We start from the raw sequence: 22,685 nt of genomic DNA on the forward strand, positions 1-22,685 counted from the left end.
CCCCATCCGCACTCTCATTTTCTATGTTCAGTTAAATGGACCGTGAAAAATGGGTCAAAACTCTAATTTAGCATTCAATCAAAAAGATCAGATCATGGGTAGCATGTGTACTAAGTTTCAAGTTTCAAGTCATACCGTAAAATCATAATGCCGCTAAGTTGGGCATAAAAAAAAGTAATTTAACGCTTACGTTTATGGTCAAGTATGTAGAAAAAAGGTTGTCACATGTACGAACTGTAATTTACGCAAGGAATGCACGCTGCAGATTTGGTGAATATCCGGTCTAAAGATCCACTAGAGTTGGTGTGTAATGATTACTCTAGTTTAGATCAGGTAACAGTTTTTTTTTAAATTTAGTGATCATTGACCATTCCACGCGTTGTGAACTTACGATAAGGATAAACAACTATATTGCATATATAACTACTAAATGTGTCTGCTCGGGTACATAGCGATCAATGCCGATATTTCGATTCGAAGTTTATTCAAGAGTTAAGCAAACTAGCTGGAGTCCACTTATCTCGAACAACGCCTTATTGTCCTAAAGGTAATGGACAGTTTGAGAGTTTAAACCAAAAATGTCTTAATATGCTAGGTATGGTAGACGACTATAAAAGGTTATTGTTTACCCACTTGTTCACGTGTATAATGCGATTAGGCTTTAGCCTACATTTCGTGATGTTATGGTGGTACTAGAAATTAGCTTTAAAGGAGGGGTGACTGATACCAAAGTGACAGTCAAACTCGTAGATCGAAAAAAAACCTGACAAAGCCATAGCTAAAAAAGAAAAAGACAAACAGACAAATAATAGTACACATGACAAAAAATAGAAAACTAAAGACTAAGCAACACGAACCCCACCAAAAACTGGAAATGATCCCAGGTGCTCAGGAAGCGTAAGCAGATCCCGCTCCACATGTGGCACCCGCCGTGTTGCATATGTTATTACAAATTTGGTAAATAGTCTCAATTCGGTAGATCACATTAATGAAAGAGAAGAGGGATTGTAGTTACAACATACGGAACATATTTGATATCATCTGTGAAACGGTTATTCCATAACAGTCAACAAACTCGTGATGGCGTCCGTAAAATTTACGAAGGGATGATTTCAACTTCACCATTTGGAACTCTTTGTTTAATAACTTCCTTATGAGCAGCAACCCTCTGTTAAGGAAACCATGGTAGGAAAAATAAGCCCTGGAATATCGTATCAATTGGGAGATATATACTCCGAATACAGACGCTGCAGAAATGTTATTGCATAGAAGTGGAAAGTTCTCAATTTGGAAGCTGAAATCATCTCTCTTGTCGCAAAGTTTTGTTTTCAGCCGACCTTCATTTAAAATTTCTAGATGTAAGTCAAGATATGAAGCAGAATTATCTGCATAAGAATATTCTTTATCTCTAGATCTAGTTCAATGGGATAGATTCGTTCAACATAGTCACCACTGAATATTTTTTTTATACTATTTGTTACTATTAATGTAAACCTGCTTAATTTGAGAAATCGTAATGTAAAGCTAGTGTGTTTACTGTGTGTATGGCTTCTCTTTTGTGACTTTTAGTACATTATAGTAGTAGCTTCTAACTGACATGACTGATACATAAATACTTTGATCTCTATTTGATTATCATTGAAAAAGTAAAATATTTCATTTACTCCGAATTGTAGCGTATTTTATACAAAGTGTATCAATTTTATTCACTATAAATTAAATGTATTTTGATGTGTATTTTATGTTTAGATATCATTTTAATTTTATTCACGGTCTATTTAACAACTAAAAACCTGATACATTTCTGATGAACATTGTTGTGTTCAAAAATTAACTTCCTGATTGCATTTTCCGTAATGGAGCGCATTGTGATATCTGTTGTTTTACTTTTTCTGATATGTTATGTTGGTGATGCTGGTAGGTTAATTTTTTCAATACTCTGTGACTTGTATCATTATAATCACTTAAAAGCGTTAAGAAATTAGCCATACAACCAGGACTGAATCTTTCAGTCTGGATTGGCCTATGTAAACAGTAAACATTAAGTATTTGTTGGATCCATTGAAAATATAATTTCATCAATTGTTTATTTTATGGGTGGATTAAAAAGTGTATAATATATGCTATACCTTTCCGTTCAGTGGCACGCCGCCTGGTAAGGGGAGAGTTGGGATCCCAATAACATGTTTAACTCCGCCAAATTCTGTATGCATGTGTCTGACTCAGGTCAAGAGCCTGTAATGCAATGGTTGTCATTTGTTGATGGTTACATATTTGTTTTTCGTTTTTCATTTGTATTTTGTACATAAATTTGACCGTTAATGTTCATGTTTGAATTGTTTTAAATATGTCATTTCGGGGCCATTTATAGCTGACTATGAGGGATGGACTTTGCTCATTATTGAAGGCTATACGATGACATATAGTTGTTAATTTCTGTGTCATTAGGTCCTATGTTGACAGTTGTCTCATTGACAATAATACCACATCTACTGGTTTTTTTTTTTGGTTTTTTTTTTATATCCATCCATATTGCCCTTAACACATGTTTGATTTGACTTGACAATATTGATCAGGACCCGGTTGTTCACTTCGTGATTTCATTTTACCAAGGGTTTGATATCATAATCATTGGTTATCACTTAATCGTACATTATTTTCTGTTTTTCATCCTGTGGATAAAATCACAAAAATATCGATCTACGACGAAAATTCGAAACGGAAAGTCCCTTATCAAATGGCAATATCAAAAGCTCAAACATATCATACGAATGGATAACATCTGTAATATCCCTTCGACCCCTTTTTAATCCTTGGATTTAAAAAAAATAATTTACCCGCTTCGTATCTCGGTTTAAATTTAAACTAAGGAAAAGTTAAAAGTACGATTTCCTGTTTATAACTTGACTGAAATGGGCACTAACCTTCTGAAACAACATATTTAAAAAGAAAGAAAAACAACATATTTTCCATTTTCTCCGACGATTAATAATCAAAAACCTATTATTTCGTTTGAACACCCCATTACCTCTTGTTTGCATAGTGTCAACCTAACAGATATTTTCAATCAATATATATTTTTTATCCTTACATCTGCTCTGTCAATATACAAAGTATTCTAACATGACGTCCTTCAAACGCTTTCAGTACACACCCGTGGTAAAATATGAATATATTGTTAGGGCTGTTCCGATTGTACTCCCACGTCATATGTGTTTTTATGAATGAGCTACCCGACGTCATAGAACAATGACGTCAGAATATAAGATTTTACCGGAAAATAAACGCTTGTGAAACCGAAAATCATCACAACAAAAAACGTAAACAAATGATGCTAAAATGTGTTATATTAGCCATGTTTGTATACATATGAGACATATAAGTACAATAATCATTTAGATTCATCAAAACTTATCTAAATATGTCACTGTAAATAGTTTAAGTATCATCATTTATTTAGTTTGCTTCGTTATTTTACGTAAATTTAATAGTTCGTTTACTTATGGGAACGGCAAAAAATGCCATCACCTAGAGCGCTTCGATCCAAAATAATTGCCGTATTTGTCCAATTAGAATCAAAATAATTCATGGGTGCTTAAGTATATCTAGATTTTACCACGGGTTGTCCCTTTATGCCGATATTTTACCCCTCGATATCGCTCAGGGTAAAATATTTGTCATAAATGGCCAACCCGTGGTAAAATCACGATATATTCAAGCCCCCATGAATTATTTCTTAAATAATAAAGCAAAATTAAACACCTTTCATTTAAATAATGTATCGATCTTTAATGAATTATAATTTTAATCACAATCAAGAACTCGACAACGATCATGGATATATTGTGCAAACAAAATTAGGATAAGTCAAGTTAATAGAACGACATATTGTGTAAAGAGACAATGCACAAGAAAAGACTGTCATAATATTTACAGTTTTTTTTTATACTGATTTGATGAAGTTTTAAACAAATGATAAAGATAACTATGGATACAGCAGACAATCAAGGTGACCGTTACATATTTTTTGTCGTAGGTTTTACGTCATATCATAAAATCTTATATATTTCAGCGATTATGATTACTGAAAATGGGACAAACGCAACTATGAATTGCACAACAGATAGTGCTTCGTATCAATGGACAAAGTTGATTAGTGGTTTCTACCAGAATCTTCAAACCTCTTCAAAGTACAGTTTTTCAGGGAAAAGTCTAACAATACACAACCCAAATCAAAACGACAGTGGATTTTATCAATGTGTATTATTGAGAAGTGATGGCGGTGTAAGTGGAAAAGAATCTCCAATCGAGTTAGCAGTAAAAGGTTTGTCATAAAACTCATAAATGTAGTTTAAGTGTTATTAGATATTTTCTTTATATCGGTTGATAAAATTAGGTTGGTTTCTATAGATATTATACAGAGCGCAGAAACATTAAATTGAAAACCAACAATATTATAATAAAAACACTTCACAAATATTATATCAAAATAGTAGTAAGGCACATTACATCCTTTAATTTATTTATTTAAAACTAAATAAAAATATGTGAAAAATAAATCACAGGTATTATGATAGATCAGTCAGTACATGTAATTCATCCTGATACATGTGTATCTCAATTGCACCATTGCGGATATTAAAATCTGATAATTTCAACAGAATGACGTGGCATTGGTGAACTATTTATTGCTATTTGAAGGCCATAAATGACCTAAATTGATTACTCATTCAAATTATGAACAAGATTGAGCGTACATAAAAATGAAACGGTAATACATTATATGGACACGTTTAAGTGTTTCAGTAAAAAAAAAAACACGATCACGATTTGACATATGTCTTTTATAACATATATGCTATCTATTTGTGTTTTTTTCTGTCCTGTATCTCTATGTATTTTTTATGTTTGAAATTATATTGTCGTCTTGTATACATGTATGGGTAGGAGGTAATGAATAAAACATTTTATCTTTATTTAAAAGCACACGTTTTTGGTACTCTTTAGCACCTATACATGTTTTGGAAGTCAATGACATCATATGGATACGTTTTCGGGATATGTACTTTTCTGAGCGTTGCAGTCATGGATAGACATACAGATAAACAGACAGACAGAGAGACAGTCAATAGTCTGTAATTCAGTGTTTATTGTATACTGGGGTATTCTTCTTTTTTATTTTGTACTAGAACTTTATTTAGACCGTTAGTTTTCACGTTTGAATTTGTGCTTTGCTCCTTGTTAAAGGCCGTATGGTGACCTATAGTTGTTAATTTCTGTGACATTCGGCTTAATGTTGAGACTTGAGTCTCATTGGCAACCATACCATATCTTTTTATTGTCAAAGACAGACAAACACAAAGACTGACAGATTGACACACATATAGTCAGACAGACAGACAGACAGAAAGAGACCTTTCTTTATATCCACTTCATTAATCTAACATCCGCTAGATAGAAACGTGTGTCCTTTTAATTGACTTTGCCAAACCTTTTGAACCGGTTCCTCACAAATGTCTATTGTTCTAATCAAAGTACTACGTAAAAAGTAAAATAAAAGAATACTCCAAGGAAAATTAAAAACGGAAAGTCCCTTATATAATGGCAAAATCACAAGCACTAGAACATCAAAAGAATAGAAACATTTGTTATATTCCTTACTTGATATAGATATGTACTACAAAAATTTAAATCACTACAAAAACAAACAACTATGTCAACAAAGACAACACATAAAGGTATATAATGCAATTAGGCGATTAGTTGTAAGTTTTCCCGAAATCGTTTATACCGTTTGCTTTCCCTTGTTCGGTGTGAGCAAAGGCGCCATGTTGAATGCCGTACCTTGACCTATAATGGTTTACTTTTTAAATTTGTTATTTGGATGGAGAGTTGTCCTATTGGCACTCTTACCACATCTTCCTAGATCTATGTAAAAATTAGGAATGGAGTTGAGTAACGTCGTATACTCTGGGTCACTTGAGATGTGGTCTCAATTTCGTTGGTATGATACATCAAATAGTTTATCATATTTATTATTACATAAATAATTGAAGAGAGCGAACCTAGTTTCTCCCTTCTATTTGACATACATGTATTTGATGTTTTATGTAAACATTTAGCATGCTTAGGGTGTGTGTTTAAATTGAATAGGTTATATGTTTGGTCACAATAGGTTTGCAAATGATTTAAATATCTACTAAAGAAGAAGGACAGAAGTTTCTTCCGATGCTTTTCTCTTTTATTTGATTTAAGGTATGTCCTGTTTTCGTCTTCTTTTTTTACAGATTTGTGTGTTTCCATAATAACATTAAAATATTAAAAAACTTTGTTCCAACACATTTACTTTTAAGTTTATGAGTTTGGCCCAGACGTACAACGGAATGAAATGTATGCTTAAAATCTACAAAGCTTGCATACAGAGGCGTTCAGCTATTTTTCGTTAGGTTGTGAATTGGAGTGATAAGGCTTCGACCTTAACCCGATGTGGGAAATGGCAGATCAAAGGTTTTATTTGAGAAAACAAAAGCATATTTTCCGGTTAATAATATTTGTTTTTAAATTCTTAATTTAACAGCTTTGTGACGTATTTTAGAGAACAAACGTCTGTATAACTTTTAATCTTTGTGTACAACTAATTCGAAGTCTGTTGAATTAACAAATATAAAAAGATGTTGATAACATGGAGACAGGATACAAATATGGCGTATAAGCCGTCCTTCCTGGTAAAATGTGTTCTCGATTCATAATTTTTCAATCTTAACAACTCTTTCTTACAGGAACATCACTAATTGGATCGCCAACTAATCTCGAATGTCCATTAAGTTTGATAGCATATTATTGGTATAAGAAGTTCATTGGTGGTACTAAATTGTTAAAAGATGGCGACAAATATTACGGTACATCAAATAAAACTCTAACAATAAAAAACTTTGAGCTGACAGATGAAGGTTTTTATAGATGTGAAGGATTTACCACTAGAGGTTCATATTCTATGAGTCATTTGATACAGTTGTTTGTAGCAGGTAACTTATGTATAATTGTACATTGTATACACTTGTTCTTCTGATTCAACTTTCTATATTTTATGTCATCACTGTAATTTGATTTCTGTATACAAACCTTATCCGGTCGCTCGTTTATTACATTGGTTTTTCACTCGTTCTGTTTAATTTTGTCAGTTTGAATGGACCATGTAAATCTGGTCTCGAAATGGCCAAACTATGCATCTTAAGCATTAATTGTATATGAGCTACTATTTTGGAATTTATTTGTTAAACAGCAAAATCAAAAGTAAATTATTTAATTTCATATAAAACATACTTTTACAATCTATTCTTTAGGCAAATTCATATAATATGTGTTTTGTTCATTACACATTTTATGTCTCTATTTTAATGGTATTTACATATATCGATTTGACATATATTTTCTAAAACACCTATCTATCGTTAGTTGATGGTGGCTGGTCGACCTGGAACACATGGGACGCTTGCACATCAACATGTGGAACTGGACAACACAGAAGAAGACGTTATTGTAATAATCCTACACCTGCAAATGGTGGTTCAAAGTGTCAAGGAGAAGACTATGAATACAGATTATGTTCACCATCGTTATGTCCAGGTGATTTGATCTTAATATTACTTCATATTTCATTCAAAGATACTGTTTTCTGTATTGGTTTCCTAATTTAGTTATTGAATTCAGGAATAATTGCACATGTATAGGATTTAACGTAAAAAGTCGGAAATGTTAAACAAATGTGGGTTAAACAAAATAAATGCTATTTATTCTTATTATGAATATAATAAATGATCATTCTTTTTGTGGGGATGATAGTATTCGATTAGGGGATGTAACATGTGGAACTGGACAACACAGGATACGTTACTGTAAACATAATGCATTAGCAAAGTTACGACAATAGTTATTTAACACAATGCACAAAACATTTCACTTATAGACATATATACACACATGTAAGCTCACACACTTATAGATGTCAGATTGCCGTCTTGGAAAATATGAGGAGCATGTATCGAAACACGCGGAAATAGATATCAAATTAGGAGACGTTACTAAAAATATCCGTAGCGGTGGTTCATATTCCCGTGGGAGTGAATATCATAATTTTTTCTGTGCACTGTCGGCATGGGAATGCTATTAATTTTTATTATGAATACAATAAATGATCATACTATTTGTGGGGATGATAGTATTCGATTAGGAGATGTAACATGTGGAACTGGACAACACAGGATACGTTACTGTAAAAACAATGCATTAGCAAAGTGACGGCAATAGTTACCAAAGTGGACAATACCAGTAAAGCTTCTGTACGTGGAAAAGGGTTATTTTCATATAGGTTTAAAAAAAACCATAAGTATTGCTATTTTGAAATGGAACACTAAGCCTTGTTTGGTTCTACGTGAGTAAAATATTTCAGATGACTTTCATTATTTCAAAATCAAAAATGTAAAAATCACTTCGATTGCAATAAAATGAAATTTAATAACAAAAACCCTTCATTTTATTTTAAATATGTTATGTTCTTAATATTTCAAGTTGATACAGGATGGTCGTCATGGGATTCTTGGGGAGTATGTAACGTCACATGTGGAACTGGACAACAAAGTAGGAGACGATACTGTAACAATTCTAATTCAACAATGGGTGGCGCTTATTGTCAAGGAGAAGAATATGATTTCAACTCCTGTGTATTATCTTCATGTCTAGGTGACGTAATTTCCCAATTTTTCACAACTTAAAAACTCAATATACCGCAAACAGTTTTATTTTAGAAATTATCCGAAACAAAGGCAACAGTAGTATACCGCTGTTCGAAACACATAATCGAAAGAGAAAAAAACCAAATCCGGGTTACAAACTAAAACTGAGGGAAACGCATCAAATATAAGAGGAGAACAACGACACAACAGAAACACAACATTAACATGTAACACACACATAAACGAACTATAATATAACAGTGGCCATTTTCCTGACTTGGTGTTCACATGTATTTTATGACGGATTATAATTATTGATTTTACGCAATAATAATATACATTGTAATGCTATTAATTTAAATTTATTCTCATTGCAATTAAGAAAATTAAAATTAACATTTATTTTACAGATCCAGAACACCAACAATCAACAAATATATCAATAGCAGTTGGAACAGTCAGTGGTGTCTTACTCATTATAATAGTAATAATACTTGTTGTTATATATGCGAAAAGGTACTTCAAGTAACGATACAGCAAAGTCGATGAAAGCTTTTTTTCATGATCGTTCAGAATTCCCCTATTTATTACTGACTAGATGATTACAACAAGTATCATACTTCGAATCCGAATACGATTAAGACAAAATGTAATGTACTGTTTTAACAGGTTATCAATAGAGGTGATATCAAACTTATGTTGATGCTCATTAATTTCACATTTAAGTTAATGAGAAGACAGTTTTCCTTTTATATGTATATTACTTTTGTTAATAGCGTCATAAGGTTTTGAAGTATTGCATCAGTTTTTGTTCCTAATCAATTCAAATCAAACTACATATGATTGGCATCGCATCTCTCTTTGACAAAGACACGCTTTACAATAACTAAAGTATTACGGACGACACAATATACCCCCTGTGCAGAGGCAAAACCATCAGGTTAAAAGCATATGGTGTAAAGTAGATAAATTTATTTCATTATTCAGAACTTTCCCTCCACAATCAAAATAAATTTACTAGGGTATTAAATATATATGAACCGTTATTGAGTTGTGACACATTATAGTGGTCATAGTATAGTATATACTATAAATGATAAAGAGGGTTTGTATTAGTTTGAGACGCCATTGTTTCCCCAGTCTTGTTCGTATACACGTTATCGCTACTTGGTTTGGAAATTAATTCCGCTCGACCAAAGAATATACGCCGGTTGAATTTTTGACGTCATACAGCAATTACTTTTTCATTGTGGCGCAAGACATTTTCTATTGCGACGTCAAAATTGTACTGGAGACATTGCGATGTCCAGTGATAATGGACAAATAGTGATAAGGTGTATTTGCATTCGGAGTCGACTCAATGTTTGTTTAAAATTGTTTTAACATTGTGCACGTGACTTCGTCTAAATTCCCCATTTGAAAATAATTGGTAAGACAAATTCTTTACACAGTGTGTAATATTACCAAATACAACATATACGGTGACATTACCTTCAATATTGACTCGAGCTTCCCTCGGTATATATAATAACAATAATTATATGGATAGTACAATAACTGGTCCATAATGAAAATAATGAGTAATACTTACATTGTATCTTACTTTCTCTCCTAAGGAGACGGTATAATTCTAAAAAGGAGCCGGATTATGACATACCAGATATCAGGAGAGGTGAGTTGTGGAATCTCGAAAATTAAGTAAATACTTACAAAGTTTAAAACAAACAATGCCAGAAAGCAGAAAGTCTTTTATACAAATCGTAGTTTAGGAACCATAGCAATAGAAAATCACTATGTCAATCAGAAATCATATATAAAGGAATTGAAAATCTTCTGTCATTTGCCAGGATTTAGTCCTGGTATCTATGATGAGTTTATTTGCATATGCGCATTTATCATGTTTATTACTTTCTAGTTTTCCGATTGCAAATTAAAATACTGGATCCTTGAGAAAATTTCTCTCATTCTAATTACGTCATTAACAAGCGCAAACACAAAGTAATGATAAATCAATCCGAAGCTTACATTCTGATAGAAAACTACATCTACAACATATGTATCAAAAGCATTTTCTCAATTGTGTTGCTTTCTACTGTTCATATGCATAACAACTATTTCTATGTACAGTAAACAAAACCATAGAAAACCTGCAATTTAATCCTAATGGCCCTTAGTACCCAGCTGTCTAACAGCACCGTTATTAAGTTATCATACCATTACATCTATCGTCTCGTTCGGATTATGTTGCGGCAGTGAATCTTAGAGCTTGATGTGTTGGTTAATATTGTTTTATCATTAATAGTTCAGCTTTTTATTTCAAAATACTTCCTGAATCGGGATCAATTGTTTTCTATTTCTGAAAACGTCTGGCAGAAACGTCATTTTGAGGCTGAATGTAAAATTGTTTAATTTTGTAGCGTATGAATTTATTAATCTCACATTTATTCCAATTGTCACTAAATGCGATTCAGCCCTCGGTTTGAAATGGGATGGTTTTAACTTCTTAAATATCAATTTCCCATTTTTCAGCAATAACATAAACTCTGCTCCGTCGATGATGTAGAACACATATTCTGCTTTTCGTATGTTCCATTTGTTTACCACAACCATACAGTTCTTTTCGTCACTTTAGCTAAATTTATAATGCCGATTTCAATGTTAACGACACATGTTTCTAGAATAAACTGCATACGATATTCACGAGATGATAAGTTAAGGGGCAAAATACTTGAAATAGTAAAAACCGAATGGTCCTTACAAGTTCAGACATAACAGTGGGCGTTTACATTACAATTTGATTACGTTTAAATTAAATCGACTCTACAGCAAGAGACTGCAAAATTATGAAAGTGGTGATTTTGTAATTTTTTTCGGGTCAAATATAGTATAGTAGAAAGCATGTGAAAAGAAAAAGAAATGTTCATCAAAAAAGTTGGATTTCTTTAAAACAATCTGATAAACAGAATATTACTACAATAACCGATTCATCTTTTATTATCCGAACTTAAATATTGCGAAGCAGATCAATATCTGATTTGAAAAGAAAGAGTCATACATTCACCAAATACTCAGTCTATACAACACATATGCAGTTGATTTTGAGAAAACGCACATCAATTATTATTGTTGAATTTTCAGTTCAACCTTATATTTATGAAGAAACACATGTCAATCATGCATACCAAAATGATAAACAGAGCGCTGAAGTAGATGTTTATTCTATAGAAAATGTGAGTAAAACTTTCATTGCTTTTTATTTACACTTAGTTATTTGATCTTAAAGCAGATGTTATTTGTTGTAAAGACTATTAATAAAAGATAAATAAAGGCAACAGTAGTATACCGCTGTTCGAAAGTCATACATCGATTGAGAGAAAACAAATCCGGTTACAAACTTAAACCGTGGGAAAAACTAACTATAAGAGGAAAAAAACGAAACAACAGGAACACTGAAGCAACTAAAAAATAAACGACAATACAACACACACAGAAACGAACTATAAATAACAATTGCCATTATCCTGACTAGGTACAGGACATTTTAAGTAAAAATGATGGGTTGAACCTGGTTTTGTTGCTAGCCAAATCTATTGCTTGTATGGCACTGTTAAATATAACACTAAAATAACAACAAAACAGTACAAATAAATGCAAGAACTTTCAGGACAGAGAAAAACACAAGTAAACAATTGACATTTCGACATGCTAACCACAAAATAAAAAAAACGAATGCGTAAAATAACCTAGGACAGCACACCGAAACAGCACAACATAATCACGAACTGTCCGTCACACGACTGGAACAACGCCACAAAAGTGACGTCACATGTACATTTCTAAAAACTGAATATAAATAAAGATTAGGCTGTAATTATGTTATTTGATGCATTTTATAACAATTACAAGAATATTCATATAGAATTGTTGTGTAGTAATTAGATAATTAATTGTATTATCTAGATAACTTTGATATGTAGACACAGACACTTGTCTAGAAACCTTTAATGAATAAAACTACAAATAAAATTGAGAATGGATATGGGGAATGTGTCAAAGAGACAAATGAATACTTTGGAATTGATATTACGTTTCAACTTTTAGTCATGAAAGACAAAAAAAAGATGCAGTGCTTGGGACTGAGTAATGTACATCTATCTTCCGCAAATTTGTTTGCTTCTATATTTTCTGAAGTCTCTACCTTTGGATACATTTCTTTTAATTTGCGTTTTTTTTCTTCTCAATTTTTATTTTGTCATCAGCAGTAGCTGTATCTTGAATATATGCACGTGCCACCGCAGGAAATATATTTCTTCATGTGTATTACTGTTATTGGGTTGGAACCTTCGGATGGCTTATGTTATAAGTACAAAGGAGTAGGTCCAGTAAGAGCCCTTTTTGGCCTCAAATATAGCAGTTTTACGAAATTGTCAAAATGTAAACTTTTAGTTATTTATTGAACAGTAGAGTGCTTCTGCTACATAAATATGGGCTATTTCTGAATATACAATGAACATATATCGGGTACTCAGTCTGGCACCTTAAAGTCGACATGCTAAATTACTGAAAACCTCACAATTCTAGCATTTTAGTTAAATTTTATGCGGTTTTCGTGTAAGGCCGCATTCGTGTTCATCCTTAACCTTGAAATGGAAGTTGTATTTTATGATAATACATAACATATATAAAGGTTGAGGATGAACACGGATGCGGCCACTTTCATTTTTCACAAAAAACATCCGAAAAGTGATATTTTTCGGCATATTTGGTTGATTTTTCATATTTGAGCTTGAATCGGTTCGTTTTTAATAACTTAATCAGTTCAAATCTTTCACATAAACTAATTGATTCAAATGAAATAGACACATAAGTGTTTGAAAAGTGGTCAAAATCTTTTGTCAGATGAACCTGAAATTTGAGGCCAAAATCGGTCCTTACCGGACCTACTCCTTTACATGTTGCTTTTTCTATATCTTTATTTTAATGTTTTGTTCTAATATTTTCGTTGATAGCTGTTAATTTGTCAATGCTATTTTTATACTATGTGTAATTATTTTAATATATATATATTGATTTATAGAATAGATATTAGTGTCAATAACGGATCACTTACAGCCATATTGGAAAATATCCGGCAACACGTTTGAGTTTCAGAGAGAGTTTCAATGCATGCTGAATCTCATGATTGATATTTCATCTTACTTTACAATACATGTCATCTTTAACATTTTGCCTCGGCAAAGTTTTCTTGTCATTGACGTTCGGGTGGTCATAGAACCAAGCAGCGTTACCCTCGATGGAACCAGTTTGTTTTAAATAAGTATGGCTCAATGACAAGTAGTTTAATTTATTTCCGATGTCCATATTAAAATGCATCCAAGATCGTTCTACAAATTGACCGCCGATAACTTGTATTGATTTCAAATGTGACTGTTGTTGACTGGTAATGCGAAATGCTGCAGGTGACATAAGTGGTTCATTCAAATAGTGAAAATATGGAATGTTAAAAACATTTTGTTAATAAATTAATGGATTACGAATTTCTAGCTCATTTATGATTAAAGGGGTATTGGTTGTCAAAATTATGTTCACTGATTTAACAGTGAACATTCATGCATGAGCCCAGCTGGTGAACCAAAAGAAATTTCATCTCATAAAAAGAAAGGTTATAAACCAGGTAGAAAAAACACTCAAACATACACAAATTAGTGTGCTTAACATAAATCAATGAAAAACAAAAAAACCTGAACTAGAAATTGTGAAGAGATCTTATATTCTGTTAAACCAAATATAATATTTGGAACTGAAACTTGGTCAGGTAAAGAAACATCCGCCTATGATTACTTTTCAATATCAGACTACAATGAATACAGGGGATTGTCCTTCGAATGAAAAAATCAAAGTCATGGTAGTGTCTTAATTGCCATATCAAAAAATATCATATCTGATGAAATCTCAGAACTACTAACTGCTGAAGTGAATATCTAACTCCAGAAAAATAATTCGTGGTTGCTTCTACAGACCACCTTCAGTCACGGGTTCTTCACTTGAAGAACTGAATACATTACTAAGCCGTACAAATGGGAACTCAAAAGCTAATATAATCGTAAAGGGAGATTTCAACCTTGGGCATATAGACTGGCAAATACCATCAGTAATTCCTGAAAAGCCAGACAATAAACAACATCAAAATCTCATTGAGATAAAAAAAAAATAAAAAAAATTACAACTCCTTTTATCAAATAGAAGATAAACCAACAAGAGGTGAACGAATACTTAATCTCCTATAAACAAATGCACTTAACATAAAAAGTAAATTGGAAGTATTGCCACCTATTGGGAATGCAGATCACGACATCGTATTCACTGAATGTACAGTATCACTGAAAAGAAACAAAATACCAGCAAGAAAAATTCATCAATACGAAAAAGAAAACTGGGAAAACATTAAATCAGACATACAGTCAAGAACCAGAACAAAAGATTAAAACAACATATGACAAAAGTAACACCAATGAACTATAGTTGTAACAAACATATCATGCCATGCACAAATGAATGAAATAACAAATTCAGAAAAGGGCGTCAACAAACTATTGCATAACATCAACCCTGATGAAGTATGTGGAAATATATTAAAGTCAGTTAACACTAAAAAAATACCTACAGACTGGAAAAATGCAAAAATCTGTCCTGCATTCAAAAATGTAGACAAACACAACGACATAAATTTCAGGCCAATTTCACTCACGTTACTACTTTGCAAAAAATAATGGAGCATATCATAGCTAGTCCAAATAATGGGATATCTTGAATAAAACAATATCTTATATGATTATAAAAACAGCTGTCGACCAAAAGGCTCACGTGAGACACAATTAATATCTTTCATACCTTGCAAAAGACAACTATAACATCATACAAACTGATGTCATTGGGATTGACTTTGCCAAAGCTTATGACAAAGTCCCTCACAAAAGGTTACTGCATAAGTTAAAATACTACGGCATAGACAATAATACCTTGGAATGGATTGGCGATGTTTTACACCAACGTAAACAGACATTCATACTAGACGGTGAACAATCAGAAAATATTGAGGTAACATCTGAAGTGCTACAGGGTACCGTCCATGGCCCAATTTTATTCAATATAAATATTAACGATTACCCGGAATACTTAAAACACAGCACCTTAAAGTTATTTGTCGATGACAGCACCATCTATAGAAACATAAAAAAACAAAGATGATGCATCCAAATTACAACAGGACTTTGATTCAGCGGCACAATGGAAAAAAGACTGGTTAATGTCCTTCCATCCAGACAAATGCTCCATATTAAGAATCAAAAGAAACCAGTCAATCATGACTACATCCTTCATGGTCACATTCTTCAAATTGATAGTCATCAAAGGTATCAGGATTATAATTTAATACGCCAGACGCGCGTTTCGTCTACATAAGACTCATCAGTGACGCTCAGATCAAAATAGTTATAAAGCAAAACAATTACAAAGTTGAAGTGCAATGAGGACTCAAAATTCCAAAAGTTGTGCCAAATACGGCTAAGGTAATATACTCCTGGGATAAGAACTACAAAATATTTAGGCATAATCCTCAAACCAGATTTCCACCAGATCTCAAATGAAATAAAACATTAGATAATATAACAGCAAATGAAACTAAATTTTCTAAAACGTAACCTAAAAGTATCATCCAAACAAATTAAAGAAAGGGCTTACATGTCGTATGTTAGACCTAAGCTTGAGTAGAGATCTTGCGTATGGGACCCGCACAACAAAAATCAAATAAATCAAATTTAGATTGTCCAGCGAAGAGCTGCTCGCTATACATGTAATATATACCACATTACCAGGTCTGTCTCAAATATGCTCGAACACCTACATGCTTACATTACAATTGAGACGAAAACAAACTAGACTAATTGTGTTCTGTAAAATTATACACCAACATTTACAAATCTACCCTAAAGATTTTTTCATTAAATCAAACAACAGAACAAGACATAAGCATACCAACCACTATAAACAGATTTAAACAAATTACAATTCTTACAAATTCTCATTTCAATAGTAGAATGGAATCTACTTCCAACCTCAGCAATCTTTTGTATAACAGTTATGTAGATAGTTTTATCAAGAAACATACATAGGATAATAATCCACATTTTTTTTAATTGAATATATTTTTTTTTTGTTCACCAATGTTATTCATATAAATGAAAACTTATTCTTTTTTTATTGTGAACAAGTCACACATGCAACGGCACGTACATGTAGTAGTCAAAGTTGTGACTGAGTGCAGAAATACGAAGATAGATAGACTACGAATCTCCAAATTACAACAAGTCTGAAATAAACAGAAAAAAAGCATGTACTCGATAATAAATATCAGTTTTTTGTGTATTTTACTATAGACGCCAACTTATAAACTATATATATATTTAGATGAACTCCGAATACTACCGACGATCACATAACCCGATATTTACATAAATATAAATAGATTGCTACCATGTGCAATTGGATTTTATATGTCAGTTTGATTTCATATTATAGGTTAAACGGAAATGTGTCCATAGTAAACTGATGCCCCATCCGCACTCTCATTTTCTATGTTCAGTTAAATGGACCGTGAAAAATGGGTCAAAACTTTAAATTAGCATTCAATCAAAAAGATCAGATCATGGGTAACATGTGTACTAAGTTTCAAGTTTCAAGTCATACCGTAAAATCATAATGCCGCTAAGTTGGGCATAAAAAAAGTAATTTAACGCTTACGTTTATGGTCAAGTATGTAGAAAAAAGGTTGTCACATGTACGAACTGTAATTTACGCAAGGAATGCACGCTGCAGATTTGGTGAATATCCGGTCTAAAGATCCACTAGAGTTGGTGTGTAATGATTACTCTAGTTTAGATCAGGTAACAGTTTTTTTTTAAATTTAGTGATCATTGACCATTCCACGCGTTGTGAACTTACGATAAGGATAAACAACTATATTGCTTATCTAACTACTAAATGTGTCTGCTCAGGTACATAGCGATCAATGCCGATATTTCGATTCGAAGTTTATTCAAGAGTTAAGCAAACTAGCTGGAGTCAACTTATCTCGAACAACGCCTTATTGTCCTAAAGGTAATGGACAGTTTGAGAGTTTAAACCAAAAATGTCTTAATATGCTAGGTATGGTAGACGACTATAAAAGGTTATTGTTTACCCACTTGTTCACGTGTATAATGCGATTAGGCTATAGCCTACATTTCGTGATGTTATGGTGGTACTAGAAGTTAGCTTTAAAGGAGGGTGCATGATACCAAAGTGACAGTCAAACTCGTAGATCGAAAAAAAAACCTGACAAAGCCATAGCTAAAAAAGAAAAAGACAAACAGACAAATAATAGTACACATGACAAAAAATAGAAAACTAAAGACTAAGCAACACGAACCCCACCAAAAACTGGAAATGATCCCAGGTGCTCAGGAAGCGTAAGCAGATCCCGCTCCACATGTGGCACCCGCCGTGTTGCTTATGTTATTACAAATTTGGTAAATAGTCTCAATTCGGTAGATCACATTAATGAAAGAGAAGAGGGATTGTAGTAACAACATACGGAACATATTTGATATCATCTGTGAAACGGTTATTCCATAACCGTCAACAAACTCGTGATGGCGTCCGTAAAATTTACGAAGGGATGATTTCAACTTCACCATTTGGAACTCTTTGTTTAATAACTTCCTTATGAGCAGCAACCCTCTGTTAAGGAAACCATGGTAGGAAAAATAAGCCCAGGAATATCGTATCAATTGGGAATTATTTACTCCGAATACAGACGCTGCTGAAATGTTGTTGCATAGAAGTGGAATGTTCTCAATTTGGAAGCTGAAATCATCTCTCTTGTCGCAAAGTTTTGTTTTTCAGCCGACCTTTATTTAAAATTTCTAGATGTAAGTCAAGATATGAAGCAGAATTATCTGCATAAGAATATTATTTAATATTATTTATCTCTAGATCTAGTTCAATGGGATAGATTCGTTCAACATAGTCACCACTGAATATTTTTTTTTATACTATTTGTTACTATTAGTGTAAACCTGCTTAATTTGAGAAATCGTAATGTAAAGCTAGTGTGTTTACTGTGTGTATGGCTTCTCTTTTGTGACTTTTAGTACATTATAGTAGTAGCTTCTAACTGACATGACTGATACATAAATACTTTGATCTCTATTTGATAATCATTGAAAAAGTAAAATATTTCATTTACTCCGAATTGTAGCGTATTTTATACAAAGTGTATCAATTTTATTCACTATAAATTAAATGTATTTTGATGTGTATTTTATGTTTAGATATCATTTTAATTTTATTCACGGTCTATTTAACAACTAAAAACCTGATACATTTCTGATGAACATTGTTGTGTTCAAAAATTAACTTCCTGATTACATTTTCCGTAATGGAGCGCATTGTGATATCTGTTGTTTTACTTTTTCTGATATGTTATGTTGGTGATGCTGGTAGGTTAATTTTTTCAATACTCTGTGACTTGTATCATTATAATCACTTAAAAGCGTTAAGAAATTAGCCATACAACCAGGACTGAATCTTTCAGTCTGGATTGGCCTATGTAAACAGTAAACATTAAGTATTTGTTGGATCCATTGAAAATATAATTTCATCAATTGTTTATTTTATGGATGGATTAAAAAGTGTAAAATATATGCTATACCTTTCCGTTCGGTGACACACCGCCTGGTAAGGGGAGAGTTGGGATCCCAATAACATGTTTAACTCCGCCAAATTCTGTATGCATGTGTCTGACTCAAGTCAAGAGCCTGTAATGCAATGGTTGTCATTTGTTGATGGGTTACATATTTGTTTTTCGTTTTTCATTTGTATTTTGTACATAAATTTGACCGTTAATGTTCATGTTTGAATTGTTTTAAATATGTCATTTCGGGGCCATTTATAGCTGACTATGAGGGATTGACTTTGCTCATTGTTGAAGGCTATACGGTGACATATAGTTGTTAATTTCTGTGTCATTAGGTCCTATGTTGACAGTTGTCTCATTGACAATAATACCACATCTACTGGTTTTTTTTTTTGGTTTTTTTTTTATATCCATCCATATTGCCCTTAACACATGTTTGATTTGACTTGACAATATTGATCAGGACCCGGTTGTTCACTTCGTGATTTCATTTTACCAAGGGTTTGATATCATAATCATTGGTTATCACTTAATTGTACATTATTTTCTGTTTTTCCTCCTGTGGATAAAATCACAAAAATATCGATCTCCGACGAAAATTCGAAACGGAAAGTCCCTTATCAAATGGCAATATCAAAAGCTCAAACATATCATACGAATGGATAACATCTGTCATATCCCTTCGACCCCTTTTTAATCCTTGGATTTAAAAAAAATAATTTACCCGCTTCGTATCTCGGTTTAAATTTAAACTAAGGAAAAGTTCAAAGTACGATTTCCTGTTTATAACTTGACTGAAATGGGCACTAACCTTCTGAAACAACATATTTTAAAAAGAAAGAAAAACAACATATTTTCCATTTTCTTCGACGATTAATAATCAAAAACCTATTATTTCGTTTGAACACCCCCTTACCTCTTGTTTGCATAGTGTCTACCTAACAGATATTTTCAATCAATATATTTTTTATCCTTACATCTGCTCTGTCAATATACAAAGTATTCTAACATGACGTCCTTCAAAAGCTTTCAGTACACACCCGTGGTAAAATATGAATATATTGTTAGGGCTGTTCCGATGTCATTTGTGTTTTTATGAATATGAGCTACCCGACGTCATAGAACAATGACGTCAGAATATAAGATTGAACCGGAAAATAAACGCTTGTGAAACCGAAAATCATCACAACAAAAAACGTAAACAAATGATGCTAAAATGTGTTATATTAGTCATGTTTGTATACATATGAGACATATAAGTACAAGAATCATTTAGATTCATCAAAACTTATCTAAATATGTTACTGTAAATAGTTTAAGCATCATCATTTATTTAGTTTGCTCCGTTATTTTACGTAAATTGAATAGTGCGTTTACTTATGGGAACGGCAAAAAATGCCATCACCTAGAGCGCTTCGATCCAAAACAATTGCCGTATTTGTCCTATTAGAATCAAAATAATTCATGGGTGCTTAAATATATCTAGATTTTACACGGGTTGTCCCTTTATGCCGATATTTTACCCCTCGCTATCGCTCAGGGTAAAATATTTGTCATAAATGGCCAACCCGTGGTAAAATCACGATATATTCAAGCCCCCATGAATTATTTCTTAAATAATATAGCAAAATTAAACACCTTTCGTTTAAATAATGTATCGATCTTTAATGAATTATAATTTTAATCACAATCAAGAACTCGACAACGATCATGGATATATTGTGCAAACAAAATTAGGATAAGTCAAGTTAATAGAACGACATATTGTGTAAAGAGACAATGCACAAGAAAAGATTGTCATAATATTTACTGTTTTTTTTTATACTGATTTGATGAAGTTTAAAAGAAATGATAAAGATAACTATGGATACAGCAGACAATCAAGGTGACCGTTACATAATTTTTGTCGTACGTTTTACGTCATATTATAAAATCTTATATATTTCAGCGATTATGATTACTGAAAATGGGACAAACGCAACTATGAATTGCACAACAGATAGTGCTTCGTATCAATGGAAAAAGTTGATTAGTGGTTTCTACCAGAATCTTCAAACCTCTTCAAAGTACAGTTTTTCAGGGAAAAGTCTAACAATACACAACCCAAATCAAAACGACAGTGGATTTTATCAATGTGTATTATTGAGAAGGGATGGCAGTGTAAGTGGAAAAGAATCTCCAATCGAGTTAGCAGTAATAGGTTTGTCATACAACTCATAAATGTAGTTTAAGTGTTATTAGATATTTTCTTTATATCGGTTGATAAAATTAGGTTGGTTTCTATAGATATTATACAGAACTCAGAAACATTAAATTTAAAACCAACAATATTATAATAAAAACACTTCACAAATATTATATCAAAATAGTAGTAAGACACATTACATCCTTTAATTTATTTATTTAAAACTAAATAAAAATATGTGAAAAATAAATCACAGGTATTATGATAGATCAGTCAGTACATGTAATTCATCCTGATATCTCAATTGCACCATTGCGATATTAAAATCTAATAATTTTAACAGAATGACGTGGCATTGGTGGACTATTTATTGATATTTGAAGGCCATTAATGAACTTAATTGATTCTGCATTCTAATTATGAACAAGATTAGGCGTACATAAAAATGAAACATTAAGACATTATATGGACACGTTTGGGTGTTTTAGTAAAAAAATAACATGATCACGATTTGGCATATGTCTTTTATAACATAAATACTGTGTGTTTGTATTTTGTCTATCCTGTCTTGCTATGTATTTTTAATGTTTGAAATTATATTGTCGTCTTGTATACCTAAGTGAGTCCAAGGTAATGAATGAAAAATTTAATCTTCATTTAAAAGCACACGTTTTGGTACCCTTTAGCACCTATACATGTTTTGGAATTCTGTGACATCATATGGACACGTTTTCGAGATATCTACGTTTCTGAGCGTTTCATACAGTCATGGATAAACAGACAGATATACATACAATAAGACGGACAATAGCCTGTAATTCAGTGTTTATTGTTCACTGCGATGTTTTTCTTCATTATTTTGTACTAATACTTTATTTAGACCGTTAGTTTTCTCGTTTGAAATGTTTTATAGATGACTACTATAGAGACTGACAGATTGACACACATACAGTCAGACGGACGGACAGACAGAAAGAGGCATTTCTTTGTATGCACTTCATTTACCATCCGTAAGATAATTGTCTCCATCAGA

General features: G+C 32.4%; 1 protein-coding gene across 1 annotated transcript; it reads left to right on the forward strand.

The window, feature by feature from the left end:
* Positions 1–5,713: 5,713 nt before the first annotated feature.
* Positions 5,714–14,232, forward strand: LOC134684416 (netrin receptor UNC5A-like). Its single transcript, XM_063543700.1, has 8 exons — positions 5,714–5,738; positions 6,780–7,025; positions 7,456–7,626; positions 8,569–8,739; positions 9,143–9,248; positions 10,349–10,404; positions 11,871–11,962; positions 13,810–14,232. The coding sequence occupies exons 1-8, from the start codon at positions 5,714–5,716 to the stop codon at positions 13,819–13,821; spliced, it is 879 nt and encodes a 292-aa protein (XP_063399770.1). The 3' UTR covers positions 13,822–14,232.
* The last annotated feature ends 8,453 nt before the right edge of the window (positions 14,233–22,685 follow it).

Source organism: Mytilus trossulus, chromosome 9 (genome assembly GCF_036588685.1).
Source record: "Mytilus trossulus isolate FHL-02 chromosome 9, PNRI_Mtr1.1.1.hap1, whole genome shotgun sequence".
Classification (NCBI taxonomy): Eukaryota; Metazoa; Mollusca; class Bivalvia; order Mytilida; family Mytilidae; genus Mytilus; species Mytilus trossulus.